General features: G+C 37.3%; 1 protein-coding gene across 3 annotated transcripts in view; it reads right to left on the reverse strand.

Moving 5' to 3' along the window:
- Positions 1-16113, reverse strand: part of PKHD1 (PKHD1 ciliary IPT domain containing fibrocystin/polyductin) — a 456881-nt gene that overhangs the window by 14412 nt on the left and 426356 nt on the right. For all 3 annotated transcript variants that reach the window (XM_032340236.1, XM_032340237.1, XM_032340240.1), the window contains 3 exons: positions 15494-15601; positions 8895-9053; positions 4622-4741 (listed from right to left, as the gene is read on the reverse strand). In XM_032340236.1, coding sequence (XP_032196127.1) covers positions 4622-4741; positions 8895-9053; positions 15494-15601 — 387 coding nt within the window. The remainder of the gene's footprint in view (positions 1-4621; positions 4742-8894; positions 9054-15493; positions 15602-16113) is intronic.

Below are 16113 nucleotides of genomic sequence, written 5' to 3' on the forward strand. Positions count from 1 at the left end.
AATATCCTAATGCCCTATGATAACAGTGTTGCTAGAATTAGAAAAGATACAGAACTTTTAAGTGAACAAGATGGAAATGTTATCAAATTTGAGAGAAGGGGATTATTCCTTCCATCTAAGAAAAAAAAATGAAAAGGAGAAGAATTTGATCTGGGATAGGAAGGAATGGAGACTTTAGATGTGTGGATACATTGAAGAAGGTCATTTTGAGGCTGGGAAAACTAATTGTGTATGGGGAATATTGTCCTGGAGGGAAAAGAAAGAGTGAGAGACTAGACATCAATAATGGGGTTATTAGCTGAGACTGAATGGTAGATATGCTGTGAAAGGGAGTGAGATAAGGTGGAAACCAGACATTACAGAGGAGAAATTGGTTATACTTGGTAAAAGAGCACAGGGTGGTAGGGGGAACCCTAGGAGGTAAAGATATCTCTGAGGTATCTCACCTAGGAGATCTGCTCCCTATCAACCAAATTAGGGGACCAAGGGAATGGTTGAAAAGGAATGGTACAAAATTGAGCTTTGACAGGGCAAAGCTAGACTCCCTCCCTGGCATTTCTATAAACCATTTCTATAAAACTGGACAACCAAGCCCTTAGCAAATGGGATTTGAAACAGTGTGATATGATTTAGGAGCTAGAGGGAGTAAACATGTAACTTAAGATAATGATATTCTTTCTCTCTTGGAGCATTCTCTCCCATCCATAAATGCTTTGAATACATATTGTTTGCTTAGATTGCTTTACATTTAATTGCTTGTTGCCTAGAATTGTTCTTTCATTTTCCCCCAAATATTAGTTTTGTGTGTCAACCTGCATACTGCAAACTCATCAAGGACAGGGGACCAGATATCACCCCTTTGCAACTATACAGAAAAGATCTCATAAGGTACTAAATAAATATCAGGAGGTAAATAAATACTTACTCAATATTTACTCGGAGACATAATCTAACTGCATTTATTATTATGTCATTCCAGCATCTCCCATCTACAAGTTACAAAGACAAATAATAGCTTCTGCCAGGGTTTCTCAACCTTAACATTATTGACATCTTAAGCCAAATAATCTTTATTGTGGGGTAGTCCTGTGCATTATAAGATGTTTATAATGCCCCTGATCTCTTCTCACCAGATGCCAGCAGTATCTCCCCCTCCCTGTGACAACTGTGACAACAAAAATGTCTCCAGACAGGGGTGCCTAGGTGGCTCAGTCAGTTGGGTATCCAACTCTTGATTTCAGCTCAGGTCTTGATCTTAGGGTCCTGGGGTCAAGCCCTGTGTCTGGCTTTGGACACGGACCTTGCTGAAGATTCTCTCTGCCCCTCCTCCCTGCACTCTCACTCATGTTCTTGCTCTCCCTCTTAAAAAAAAAAAAAAAAAAAAAAAAAAAAAGTCTCCAGGCATTGCAAATGTCTTCTAGAGATAGAATGACCACTGTCCCAATTTGTCTGGTACTGAGGGAGCTGCTGAGACATAGGCTTTTATTTTTAAAAGTAGGATAATCAGGATCAGGATCAGGAAAATCAAGAAAACCAGGATGAGATTTTCATCCCAACTGGAAGCCAAAATTACCCTGGTTAGGAACTGCTGTCCTGGGGATGCCTGGTGGCTCAGTTGGTTACGTGTCTGCCTTTAGCCCAGGTCATGATCCCAGGGTCCTGAGATCAAGTCCCGCAATAGCTTCCTGCTCAAAGGGTAGCCTACTTCCCCCTCTGCTTGGCACTACCCCTGCTTGTGCTCTCTCTGTTTGACAAATAAATAAATTCTTTAAAAAAAAAGAAAGTCACTGATCTGTGGGAACGGAGAACCACCCATAACTTCTAAAAAATATGAGTACTACCATGGAAGCACACATTCAATATTCTTGACACACAAGGAGGAAAATACTAATTTTCAATGAAGTAGGAGGGATTGGGAAAGACTATATGTATGTATACATATATAAATAAATATGTATGTATGTATGTGTATATATATACATACGTATAACACAACAAAACAAAAACCACAGTTAACTGATGCTTAAAAGTTTCAGAAGGTTTTAACAGGTGAAGACAAGCAATCCAACTGGAAGAAACCATGCAAGCTAATGGGTGGGAAGGTCTTAGACAAGTCCCAGAATGAGTGAGTTAGCATGGGGTGGGGGGTCTGAGCAGGCGGCAAGAAGGTGAATTGCAGTGTAAGATTACAAGGATAGGATGGAGTCAGGCCTTGGAAGGCTCTGTCTTTTAAATAACAAGAAGAACCAACAACAGATAACACATATGTATTACATACAATATGCCAGGGATTGTTCTGCATACTTTAGTGATATTAACTCACTCAATTTGTACAACAACCATATGTGTGGGCAGTATTAATATGGGAACTTTACCAGGGAGGGATCTCATGGGCACAGAGAGGATTGTTGGCTTCCTTGAGGCCAGGAGGCAAGTCAACGGGAGAGTCAGGGTTAAACTAAGTCTGCCTGACTCTTGGTTTTTATGCCGTTAACAGTCCCATTCTTCAGCTCTCCAGCTAACACTGGCAATTCATTAGATCTTCTCACTGGCAGAGTGACAAGGCCCGATATGAATTGGAGAAGCTAGCTCAGATGGCTGATAACAATAAATTGCAAGGGATATAAGCACCACTCCTTTCTTCCCCTATTGTAACTCTATTCTCACTATTGCATCTATGTGAATTTTAGTAAAAGCTGTAACATGATGAGTTTACAGTGTGAACCTACGGGACAGTGGAGATGCTCAATTCCACCAGCTGAAAAATTTTGGTGCCAGGTGGTACTTAGTGAATGCTATGTGCTCAGGAAAGACATAGCCAATCCCAAAAGTTTAGAAAAAGAGGCAAAAGGGAGACTGAAGAGCCATGGAAATAATGAAATAAAACCAAACTTATCTGAAGCCAGCAGTAACTAGTTGTTTTATAGCTGGTAATAATTTCTGAAGAAAAGTAGGAGATGTGTCATTACTTGCCTTGAAGATGCTCTTCAGATTTGGACAAAGCTTAGAAAATAAGGAAACAAATCTGCTATGACCCCTAGGGGAGGATTTGGATACAACACAACTTTCTATTTTTAACCTGGATGTCCAAATAACATGGCCTTTGATACACCCATCTCTTCAATCTAAACTTTTCCACAGGAACCTTGTCCCTTATCTCATTCCTGATAATTTATTAATAAGGCACCAGATAAAAAATGTTCCTTAATAAAACACCCAGGCATTGTGGACTGCTTAATGTAGTTAATTTAAGTAGGGCAACTGAGATTCATGTAGATAGCCATATTAGATTAGGGGGAGATTAACATCACTCTTGCTGTTTGCTTAAGAATGCAGCTAAACATGCTGTTCCTTGAAGTGCTGAGTTCAGATGAGCATTTTCAAACACTTGTTCTGAATTTGCACGCAGTAATATGGGCAAGAGGTCTCTAGAAACCAAAATTAATGTAGTCTTACATGGAATCCAGAAGGAATTCCTGTCCATTTCTCTCTGTCTTCATTCTTCTCATACCCACCCACTCCAATCCTACCACCACCTACCAGTATAGGGTCAGGCTAGAATGATTCTTACAGGAATCATTCGTTGGGACATTTCTAAAAAATAAATTCATTTCCTCCAGCGGGAAAATTAAAACAGGCAAACAAACTGATATTTACACATGCACACACACAGGTAGACACAGACACAGACACACAGACACCAGACACACACACACACACACACACACACAAGCCAGAGTCCATTGAACTGGTTAGAGGAAGAACAACATTGAGTTGATATTTTTGAGTTAAACCTGATGCTAGAACAATTGAGATTCATATCCCTTTCTCAAGCAGAAAATATCATGAATATTGACTACTGCTTAGAATAAATAGCAGTATTATTCTCTTTAGAGTGTGCTTCAAAGCATTTCAGATCCATGGAAATTATATGAATATTTTTCATACACCATATCCACATGTGGCAAATCCATCTTGTGTTCTGCCAACAGTCTTCCTGTCTTCTGTATTTTAGAAGGACACGGGGAAAGCATTGGTCTGAAGTAAATGCCTACCTTTTCTTTGCTTGGCACTAAGTCCAATGGCAATTAAAAATATAACAAGCAAAATTATCTAGGTTTTATATACAATGTAAGCAAATAATACATTTTTGTTAAAAGTATGACTAAACAACAAAGCAGAGCTTAACAAAGCTGACTCATTTCTTATTCCATATTCAATCTAATTTGCATAGTTGGTATTTGGCAACTCTACTGTCTTATTTCCCAAATTCAATAGTGTTGCCAGACTGGCAGCTTTGCAATAGCTAAGGGAAAGATTATATGCCTATACTTTGGTTTTCCCTTTCTCTATGTAATAAACTCAAATGTTAAACCAATTATCATCTACTAAGAAAAAAATATAAATGTCAACTTGAAGACTTGGTTAATAGCTGAGTGAATCAGCTGGACTTGTGTACTCCTATGCTGGGGTGTAGTTCCCTTGAGAGGAAGTAACAAAGATGAAAGAAGAGGTTAACAACTAAACTGACCCAGAAACTGACAGCCATGGGGAGAGGGAGGCCACAGCTCATCTAGGATGGGTGTTTCTTACGAGAATCATCCCCACTTTCCAACCTTACCTTCTCCCATCATGGCGTCTTCCTTTTTAGTCTCTTGTGATCTTGGATGTTTGGATGAGATGTGGATATGATTCTTCTGGCTGTTAGTCTGGAATTCAGAAATATCTTCACTTTTTATTTCTAGATTAATGAGAAAAAGATGTGACTGTTTCTTGTTTTTTAGAATAAAACATTTTATTTGTAAACTGGTCCTAAGTGCCAACATGCTTCTCTTGTATGCCCCCACAAAATGATTATGATACACATATATGAGAATGCATATAATGTATTCAGAGATTAAGAAATAAGGAAATACAACTCCATATACTGACCAGCAACTTTAAGGTATAAAACTATACTATACAATAGCCATAATATATGGCTATGGAGCACTTGAAATATGACTAGTTTGAGTTAAGATGTGCTGTAAGTGTAACATATATACCTGATTTTAAGAACCTGTAAAATATCCAATATTTTATATTTATTAAATATAAATGTTGATATATTAGGTTAAGAGGATACTAGAAAATTGCATCATGTGCCTCACATTTGTGGTTCATGTTATATTTTTACTGGACAGAGCTGGTATAGAATTTTACAATACTCTTTAACCTTTTATTTTGAAATAATGATAGATTCACAGGAAGTTGCAAAGAAATATACTAAAGGATTCATGCATCCTTATCCAGCCTCCCCTACTGTTAACAACTTATATAATATGAAATGAAAACCAGAAAATTCACATTGGTACAATCCATAAAGATCGTGCATATATGAGCTCTTGATTGAAGATTTCCACTTTTGACTGATGATTTTTATATTCTATTCATTTATTAAATATCTTAATCAAAAATGTATTTACATTGCTTATGTCAGAAACTGTCCTAAGCAATGGAAAGACAATAAGTAAGAAAGACCTGGTCCTTGCTCTCAGAGTTTTATTTCTGTTTGAATGGCAGAGGATAAAAAAAAATTCATAATGTAAGGTCAAATGACGCCAGGCCATGGCATATGATAATTTTTCTCAAGGAAAACACTTTAGCAATTGAGTTTAGCTAAAATCCTGATTTTTCATGGAACAACATTTTTTTAAATTTATTTTCAGCATAACAGTATTCATTATTTTTGCACCACACCCAGTGCTCCATGCAATCCGTGCCCTCTCCAATACCCACCACCTGGTTCTCCCAACCTCTCACCCCTCGCCACTTCAAACCCAACATTTTTTACATTGATAGAACTTGGAAGAATGAAAGATTCTGGTTATTCCTATTGGGTACTTGGTAGGTTTTTTTAAAGTGAATGAAGCCAGCCTATAACTTCCATGAAACAAGTGACCATAGTTTCTTCCAGTGATAAAATTCAAGCTTTCATGGGAAATTTTAAATTTTGGACAACTTTTATCAACTATAAGTTTTAGAGATATTGAATTCTTAAAGTTTAATGTTGATATTAACAAAAGCAGTTTTTTAAAAATTATAGAATAAAATATGTCAGCATTTGGAAAATTTTTATAACTCAGTGAAACAATATTTTTCCAAATGGCTAAAGCATAATATTTCAAAATCATGCATAAGTAAAAGCTCCACTCAAAGTCCATAATAGATTAGTGGTTTTTCATATACAGAGTATAGAACGTATATTGAAATGTACTTGTAAATAACTATCTCTTGGCCAGGTTGGGTGCAGTATCAAAGAAGATGATCCACAATTATCTGTGAATGTTATTAAAATACTCTTCCTCTTCTACTTCTACTTGTACTTGTGTGAGGATAGATTTTCTTCACATACTTCAGCAAAAACAATACATTGCAGCCAATGTAATGTGGAAGCTGCTAGAGAATACAGCTGACTTTTCTTAAGACAGACATTAAAGAGTTTTATAAAAATGCCACTCTTTTCATTATATATATTTGGAAACATCATTTTAAATAAAAAATTATAATTATGTTGACATATAATGCATGTATTACTATTATTTTAAAGAAAATAAGTAAAATTTTACATTTGCTCTTTTAACTTCTAATTTGGAAGTATTAATAGATAAACATACATTGACAAAATCTCTTTGGGGTTTTCAATAATTACTGAAAGGGGAACAAGGTCCCAAGATAAAAATTTCATACACTGCTGACACAGACTGTATAGCTGAATTGGAGAATACTGTTCCAGGAGGAAGATGGGGAATGATATTTATTATTCTAAAGTAATGAATGCTAATCCTAGAAGTTTGAAAAACACAGAAAGATTTAAAGAAGAAAATATAATTTACTCATACAAAACTGGTTACTCTACCTTTTTTACCTTTTTTTTCATAAAGTGTTTCCTGATCTCTTTTTATTTTTATAAGAAAGTTAGAAGTCTACATCCAATCAGGAAAATATGTGAATTTAAATTTTTTTTAATTTTATTTATTTATCTGACAGACAGAGATCACAGGTAGACAGAGAGGCAGGCAGAGAGAGAGAGGGAAGCAGGCTCCCTGCCAAGCAGAGAGCCTGATGTGGGGCTCGATTCCAGGACCCTGGGATTACGACCTGAGCTGAAGGCAGAGGCTTTAACCCAGTGAGCCACCCAGGCAGCCCAGAAAATATGTGAATTTAATACAGAGAAATGTGTCCACAAATATTGAAAAGCTGAAAGAGTGAAAAAGAGAATACCAAGGTAATGAATGGTATGTTAGACTGCAGGAAGAAGTTTCCTCTATAGTTGGAGAACAGAAGGAAGGAGATGGGTGAGCAGAACTTAGTGGGGGTCCCTCCATTGCTGGTAGGCTTAGCAGTAAAATGGAGGATGAGAATTAAATAGAATATATCACAGAATTGCATGAAATTAAAAATTATGAAAAGTCTTTGCTTTCAAACCAAAAATCAACACACACACACACAAATGCACACAAACACACTACTTTAGATGTAAAAACAAAGACCAAAAGACAATTATCATATGATCTCTCTGTTATGAGGAATTTGAGAGGCTGGACGAGGGGTCGTGGGGGAAAGAGAGGGAAAAAAGTAAAACAAGATGGGACCAGGGAGGGAGACAAATCATAAGAGACACTTAATCTCAGGAAACAAATTGAGGGTTACTGGGGGTAGGGGAGGGGGAGGAATAGGGTGGCTGGATTATGGGCAATGGGGAAGGTATGTGCTACAGCGAGTGCTGTGAATTGTGTAAGACTGATAATTCACAGACCTGTACCCCTGAAACAAATATTATATGTTAATAAAACAAAACAAAACAAAAAACAAAAAAAGAACCCCAAAGACCAAAACCTGCATTCCACAAATCACAGGCAACAACTCAGGATGAGATCCCATTCTTCTTGAGAAAGACAAGGTACCCTTGAGTTTCCCTGCAGTTTGGCCAGCCCCATCAGGACAGAGAGAGAGGGAAGTATATCACACTGCTGCTTGGTTCAAAATAAAGAGTGTATGGAGCTTCCCTCCCCCAAGATCTCTCAGAAACCCAAGCACTATGAGTCTTCCAGTAGTGGCTCCATGCTTCTTCCTCTTTCCTTTCTTTATTTTGACTTCTCTCTTTGCCTCACTTCTTTTGTACTCACGTTTGTTTGAGCACACAAGTGTTTCATTCACTCATCTGATGAGGGGAGTCAGGGACTTGCCAATACTTGGCCTGCCCCTCTATCTCCCTCACTCTAAGAGCAAAGTAGAAAGATAGAAAGAAGCCTCCTTTCCAGAACTTCTTTCCCTCAGTGATGCTCCATGTCCTCAGTCTAAAAGATATGATCTGCTTCTGGGAAGATGTTCAAGAATATAGTTTCCATGCTCCTACGATAGGGAAAAAAACCCACCAAACATTCTCTTCCCTCTTCTGAATCCCTTTCCCTTCTTTCTTAAACTTACTTTTTGGAGGATTACTTGGGCAGTGGAACATAGTGTTTTAGAGAGTGGCATCTGGAGCCAAACTGCCTGACTTTTTCTTGATTGTGTGACGTTGGGCAAGTTACTTAACCTTTGTGTGCCTCATGCTACGCCCATAACACAGATCCTACTTCAAAGGGTTGTTATGAAGATTAAAAAATCCATGTATATAAAGTACTTAGAACCTGGCCCACAGTGAATATTCAATAAATACTCTCATTATTATCACTATTATTAGTTAAGGTTAAGCAATCTTTGTCTCTATTGTATAAACTGAATAGTTTGGTTCCATATGTTACAGTTTCATAAAAAATTTCTCTTGGGGAAAGAAAAAGAAGTGTTAGTGTATTATACATTATAACATTTCCCCACTGATATTTTCATTCCCAAAAGAAAAATCTACATACTTCTGCTTTTGCTTTTCTTTAACCAACAGCACACCAGACAGCATAGAGCCAGCCATGAGGCCACTGAGCACAGGGAAGCCGCCAAGATGATGGTTGACTTCTCTGACCTACGCACAGGTAAGACAGTAAATGACCTTGATCGAGCTGTAAAATTGACTCCTGTTTAAAAAAAAAAAAACAAGTAATAACATATTAATTGGATAAAAGATGTTGATGTAATAAAAATACTGTGGAAGAGATATGTTTACAACAATACCTGTCACTTAGTAGGTTCAATAGATACTTATCGAATTAAGTGATTAAATGAACTAATATTCAATTGAAAATTTGTATTTCTGAAGAACTACAAGAATCCAGTTCCAACAATAACATACTATTGTTCTTTCCAATTCTGTCCATTACCAATGCGGCATTCTTCCAAATCTCCCCTTTCATTCTCAGACTTACCTTTTCCACCAATGCAAAGTTTCAATTTCACTCTCATGTTCCACTAATTAGAATAGAAATGCTCTCAGCTCTAGAATGTGTGAAACTACTTGCTCTGACCTATGTCTCCTGTTTTTAAAAAATGGTATGTAAGACATCAAAACAGGGAACAGGGACTCCTACCACAGAGCCAAGAGAATTTTCTAACGTCCATGAGAATTTTGTTATCTGGAAAACTGAACCAGATTATTAGTAGGAAAGTAGCAACTGGGATGACCATCAAAGGTATTATGCTAAGTGAAAGAGGTCCATCTCTGAAGGGTACATATTTTATGATTCCATTTATATGACATTGTAGAAAAGACAGAATTATAGTGATAAAGAACAGGTAAGTGATTGCCAGGGATTAGTGATAGTGGCAGGGGGAATGTGAGGACAGAGGAGCAGAATAAGGGAGATTTTTTGGAAATGTTCTATATCCTGACTGTGGTGGTAATTACATGAATCTGTTAAGGTATTTGAATCCACAAAAACACATGCAAAAATAAATTTTACTGTGTATTATTTTTTATTTTTTTTTATTTTTTTTAAAGATTTTATTTATTTATTTATGAGAGAGAGAGACAGTGAGAGAGAGCATGAGCGAGGAGAAGGTCAGAGGGAGAAGCAGACTCCCCATGGAGCTGGGAGCCCGATGCGGGACTCAATCCTGTGACTCTGGGATCATGACCTGAGCCGAAGGCAGTCGTCCAACCAACTGAGCCAGCCAGGCATCCCTGTGTATTATTTTTTAAATAAAAAAATTTAAATTTACCTATAATTTTGAGGGTAACAGATATGTTCATTATCTTAATTGTGGGGATGGTTTCATGGAAGTATATATTCATCAAAATCTACAAAACCGTGGGTTTGAAGTATTTGTAGTTTATCATGTGTCAATTATACCCCAATACAGAAATGAAAAATTTTTTTAAAAAAGCACTTGCTTACAAGCATGAGTTAGAGCCAGAGATTTTTAAGTAACACATCCAAATAAACCAGCCTACACAAAACCTCTGCAATCATCTGAATAAATGTAGGCAAAAACAGAGTTTTTATTTTTTCTACTCAAGGAAACTTTGTGCTATTCTTTGCTGTGCTTTCCTTGGGCTGAACCTGATTTTATATATATATATATAGTTTTCATTTAAAGTCACTGTCAGGTTTTCAGTCTCTTGACTCCTGGCTGACTTGGTCCCAAAGCTACCATAACAAAATTAGCTAGAAATGGTTCTCCTGTGTACATCTTATGCTTGAGACATACTTAGCTTGTTTGTTATTAGTTGCTTTTTATGAACATCTGAATAAGATAAATCTAGCCCAGAGAGGGGGGAATGGATTTTACTGGTGATTTGCAGAAGTATAACAAGATTCCTCATTCTTTTATCCATTTTCCAATGATTGCTCAGTGATTGTTTACTTTGCTAACTGAATAAGTCACTGTTCTCATTCTGAAGATATTTACAAGCTAGTAGATAAAATTACACACACACACATACACACACACACACACACACACAAATCAGAATGTGACACATGTCAACAGAATAATGCAATCAATTGCTCTGGAAGGATATTTCCCATCAATATGGTCAGGGAAAGCATCCCAAAAGAGAATATTTAAGTGGGGCTTTGAAGGCTAAGCAAATAAAGGCAGAAAGGAGGAAAGAGCAATTGTTTAGGAAATTAGTGCAAAAGATAGTGGGAATTAATGCTGGAAAGCATTTGAGATAAATTTTGGCGGGCAGTAAATGTCAACCCAAAGCTTCTTGACTATATCTTGAAGGCAATGAGGTGTCATAAAAGGAAAAAATTCTGAACTGGGAAGTAGCATATATCAAGTGGGATACAAAAGATCAGGCCATGAAAGTGTTTCAGACACAAATAATGGCAGAGGGGTTGAAGTCAATTAACTTATTTATAAGACCAGAGAAGTACCTGGGTCTAAGGGTAGAGACCACAAGCTTTTAAATATTTATAGTAGCAGAACATTACAAAGCTACAATCTTAGACATCATCTCAATATCCTTACTTACTTATAAAGAAATGAGCAGAAGACATGAACAGACACTTATCCAAAGAAGAAATACAAATGGCTAATAGACACATGAAAAATTGTTCATCATCATTAGCCATGAGGGAGATTCAAGTCAAAACCACATTGAGATACGACCTTATACCAGTTAGAATGGTCAAAATTAACAAGACAGGAAACAACGAGTATTGAAGAGGATGTGGAGAAAAATGAACCCTCTTACACTGTTGGTGGTAATGCAAGTTTGTATAGCCACTTTGGAAAACAGTGTGGAGATTCCTCAAAAAATTAAAAATAGAGTTACCCTATGATCCTGCAATTATACTACTGGGTATTTACTCCAGAGATACAGATATAGTGAAAAGAAGGGCCATCTGTACCCCAGTGTTTCTAGCAGCAATAGCCACAATTGCCAAACAATGGAAAGAGTCAAGATGCCCTTCAATAGACGAATGGATTTAAAAAAAATATGGTCCACATGTACAATGGAATATTATGCAGCCATCAGAAAGGATGAATACCCAACTTTTGTATCAACATGGATGGGATTGGAAGAGATTATGCTGAGTGAAATAAGTTAAGCAGAGAGAGTCAATTATCATATGGTTTCACTTAGTTGTGGAGAATAAGGAATAACACAGAAGACATTAGGAGAAGGAAAGGAAAAGTGAAGGAAAGGAAAAGTGAATTGGGGAAAATCAGAGGGGGAGTCAAAGCCCAGACTGTGGGCTCTGAGAAACAAACTGAGAGTTTTGGAGGGGTGGGGGGTGGGGGGTTAGGTGAACCTGGTAGTGGGTGTTAAGGAAAGCACGTATTGCATGGAGCACTGGGTGTGGTGCATAAACAATGAATCTTGGTACACTGAAAAAATAAGATTAAAAATAGTAGAAATAGTTGTGCCTATGATGTGCCAAGTTTTTCTACACTCCAAAGATACAGTGCTGAACTCAGCATAAATCCTGCCCCTTTTGGAACTTAGGTTTGAATGGGGGTGGTGGGGGGGGCAGAACACAGGCAGTAGACAAACAAGCAAATACACTGATACCCTGGTCCCATGTGGCAGTAAGTGCCATGAAGACCAAAGTGAGGTTGGCCGACAGAGAATGACTGGCAATGGAGCAGGACTGGGAATGGTGGTGGGGTTGACTGAGTGATGCAGAAAAGATGTTCCCGAGGAGGTGACATCTGGGGAGAAATCTGAGTGAAATGATGATTGAGTCATATGAATTTCAGGAGGAAGAGTATCCCATGCATGGAAATGGCAGAGACAACAGAGCCAAGCCAGATTTCTCTGGATTTGGTGGTTAGGAGCAGCCTGGGCTCCCCCGGTCTCTTTTCAGCCCAGCAGCTCCTGAGAAACCCCTACGAGCTGCAGGGCTGCAAGGAACGGGCAGAGAAACCACAGCCAGTTCATGGGGATGATAGGGAAGGAGGAAAGGCTGGCTGGGAAGTCAGCAGAATTAAACACACAGAAACCCTTCTCTCTTGGTGGCATCTCAGATGTTCCAAAACGAATAAGTGAGCCAGATTAGTCAACATATTAGAAAGACTTGTGAGGGTCCCATACACATCGGGTTGATTTCTCAGCTCCTCAGTTTCTACACTTCTAAAATATTGTTCTTCTTTCTAAGATATTCATCCTCTATCTTCCATCTAGTCTCTTCTAATTTAAACTTCAGACATCTCATTCTGAGATTTAACGAGCCTCGCCTCATTGACATGGTTTGAAAATTAGGAAGAATAATGTAAGGAAAATTGCTGAAGAAAAAATTTTCAAGATAATTCCCCAGCCTCTTTTACAAGTTATAGAGAAGCCTAAATTAAAGCTGTAGTCTAATAAATGTGAACAGTATGGCTAGCTCAAAATCATGAAGTGTTACTGAGAAGTTTTTGTCTACACCACGTTTTACAACTGGCTGTATAACTTATTCCTCAAAATAACCTTGATGAAGTATTTGGTTAGTCTTGGTTAACTACTGAGGAAATTGAAGAACAAAGGTCCTTTAAATAACCCGACAAGTCTGGGACAAAATATCCAGCTCCGCATGGATTGTCCTTCCAAAATATATATACATGGGGATCCCATGGTCCAGAACACTGAACATGTATCTCCATGGATCTGTCCTACATAAAGACACTTTCATAGGTACTTAAAAGATATTTGCCCTGCAAAATTAAGATTAATGATAATATAGTTGATTCTCAGAAGTCAGGTGCAAAAAAATTGTCCAGGACTTGGATAAAGGGAAAAAATGATTACAGATCTGATCGATGTCATACCATAGTATTTTCAAACAGGCCCATTCAAGGTTTATCAAATTATCTGGAACATAGTATACATATGTGTATATATATTTATATAGGTAAACTGCAAATGATTTTTCTCCATTCAGATGTAAATGGTATCTGTACACATGTAACACCAAAGATTACAGTTTTATTGCCCTGTATCCAATGTGGCAAACTTATTTCAGCTGGCTGTGTGATGCATGTCTCTCAAATGCTCTTCTCTGTAATGCTTATCTTTTCATTGTGGCAATCTTAAATGCTCTTGAAACCGTTTGCGTCTTTGTGGTACACTCACTAGTGAGTTAAAGAAGTTGTTGACAAATGCTCATTCTATATTTTCCCAAGAGCTACAGTTTTCTCTTTTTGAGAAGTATCTTATGACAGTTGGAATTCAAGTTTCATAAGGAGAACTAATATGTGGCCTTAATTAAACAGTTGTTGTTGGGCTTCAGATATCTCGCATCAAAACATGAGATTTCCTTGGTTGTTTCCATTAACTAACTGGTTTAACTCTAGTGATGATTATTCGAATGTGTTTTTTTAAAGATTTTATTTATTTCTTTGAGAGAGAGAGAAAGAGAGAGAGAGAGAGCATGAGAGGAGAGAAGGTCAGAGGTAAAAGCAGACTCCCTGGAAAGCAGGGAGCCTGATGTAGGACTCAATCCTAGGACTCTGGGATCATGACCTGAACCGAAGGCAGTGGCTTAACCCACTGAGCCACCCAGGTACCCTATTCAAGTGCATTTTATAAAACTTTGCATCATCACATCCGTGTACTAACTACTTTCCACAGTTGTGTGGCTTTAATATCAGACTAATTTTCTGCCCCAAATTAATAAGTGGTTATAAATATCTACTTCTTTTTTTTTTTTTTTTTTTTTTTTATAAATATCTACTTCTTTAGTTCAAATGTGGTGTCAGCATTTTTAGAATTCTTTTAGATGCTCTGTTAGTGGAGGAATTTTTTTCTGGTAAATCACAATAATGAATGGAAAAATTAAATCTTTTTTTTCTTTTTTCTTTTTCTGGTGTCTCTATGAGAGCTCAGTATTTTAAAAAACAGGATGCCAAAAACTACACTCTCAAAAGCAAACAAACAAACAAAAAACACTCCTTTCTCACCACTCCTTGGTAAGAGGAGACCTGGCTCTACCCTTCATGGAAATGAGAGAGGAGGATTTTGCATAGATTCCTTCGAAGTTAAATTAATGTGCTATCTACTTGAAACTTACTGAGTAGTATTACCCTCTAATATAGCAAAAGTTGTCAAGAATGTTGCAGAAGGGAGAAGACCTTTTTTCAAGGTTTCCTCAAGATGAGTTGGAGCATATGAGCAATTTACAGACACCTTATATCTGTCCTTCTAAAGTGCCAGGACTTTGAATGGTTATGGAGCTGGGGGGAGGCACTGGGTGAGGAGGGCAGAACTGAAATATAAAATTTCACAATACTTAATATCCCATGACTCTCTTTTTTAACCTTAAAATGTTCTCGTTAATATCCAACCAAATGCCACCACATGTCAAAGAAAGAATAAGTAATAACAATAATAAAAAGCATTCAAAGTAAATTTTAACAACTAGAAGAAAATGTATATTTGGATTCTTGCTTACCAGAATTCTCCAGGGACTTAATTTCTATATGAGTTCTTGTTTCTCATACCTTAATGATATAGCCAAGTGATTTTTTTCTCTAAACTGTGATGACTTCTTATTCATGATAGGAGCTATTCCCATTATAAAGGAGAAGGGGCTATTTTTTTTTTTTTTTTAAGGAACACATAGTAAAAACACACTCCTGCTAATATTACCTGGAGGGGAAGTGACAGTAAAAAGAAAGTGCCAATTTGACCCAGAGATCAAAACTGCCAAGTTGGAGAAGCTCACATAACCATCTTGACTTTCTGCCCGAGTACACCCTACAAACAAACACAGAAACAAAATGTAAATGTTAGTTACCTACTCAAGGCAGTTTCTTTAAGTCTTCTCTGTAAAGAGGCAACTGGGAACGAATGGAAAAAAAGATTTAATGAAACAGATTATAAAATCCATCAGGCTTTTCTTAGATGAATCGTGGAACCAAATAATCCAAGAAAGAATAATAGTAACAGTAATTGAAGTTTGCCATGCCGGATGCTGTGCCTTAGATACATGATTTTAAATAAACTGTACAAAAGGCAATAGATAACCTTATGAAAGGTGAAATTACTTGGTGTGGGGGTTATAGCCCCACGTCTGTCTGATTTCCAAGTTGACATTCTTAACTACTACAATATGTTGACTATTTCATTATTAAATATCTGCCAAGAAAGAAAATCTTATAGATGGTTGTTTCTAGGCTCTGCCTCTCTTTTATTCAAGGGATCTGTAGTTTATGTGGCAGCAGAGTTAGGCCAATAGAGCAGGACCACAGCTATGCATCAAATCATGA

The sequence above is a fragment of the Mustela erminea genome, chromosome 4, assembly GCF_009829155.1.
Source record: "Mustela erminea isolate mMusErm1 chromosome 4, mMusErm1.Pri, whole genome shotgun sequence".
NCBI classification, from domain to species: Eukaryota; Metazoa; Chordata; class Mammalia; order Carnivora; family Mustelidae; genus Mustela; species Mustela erminea.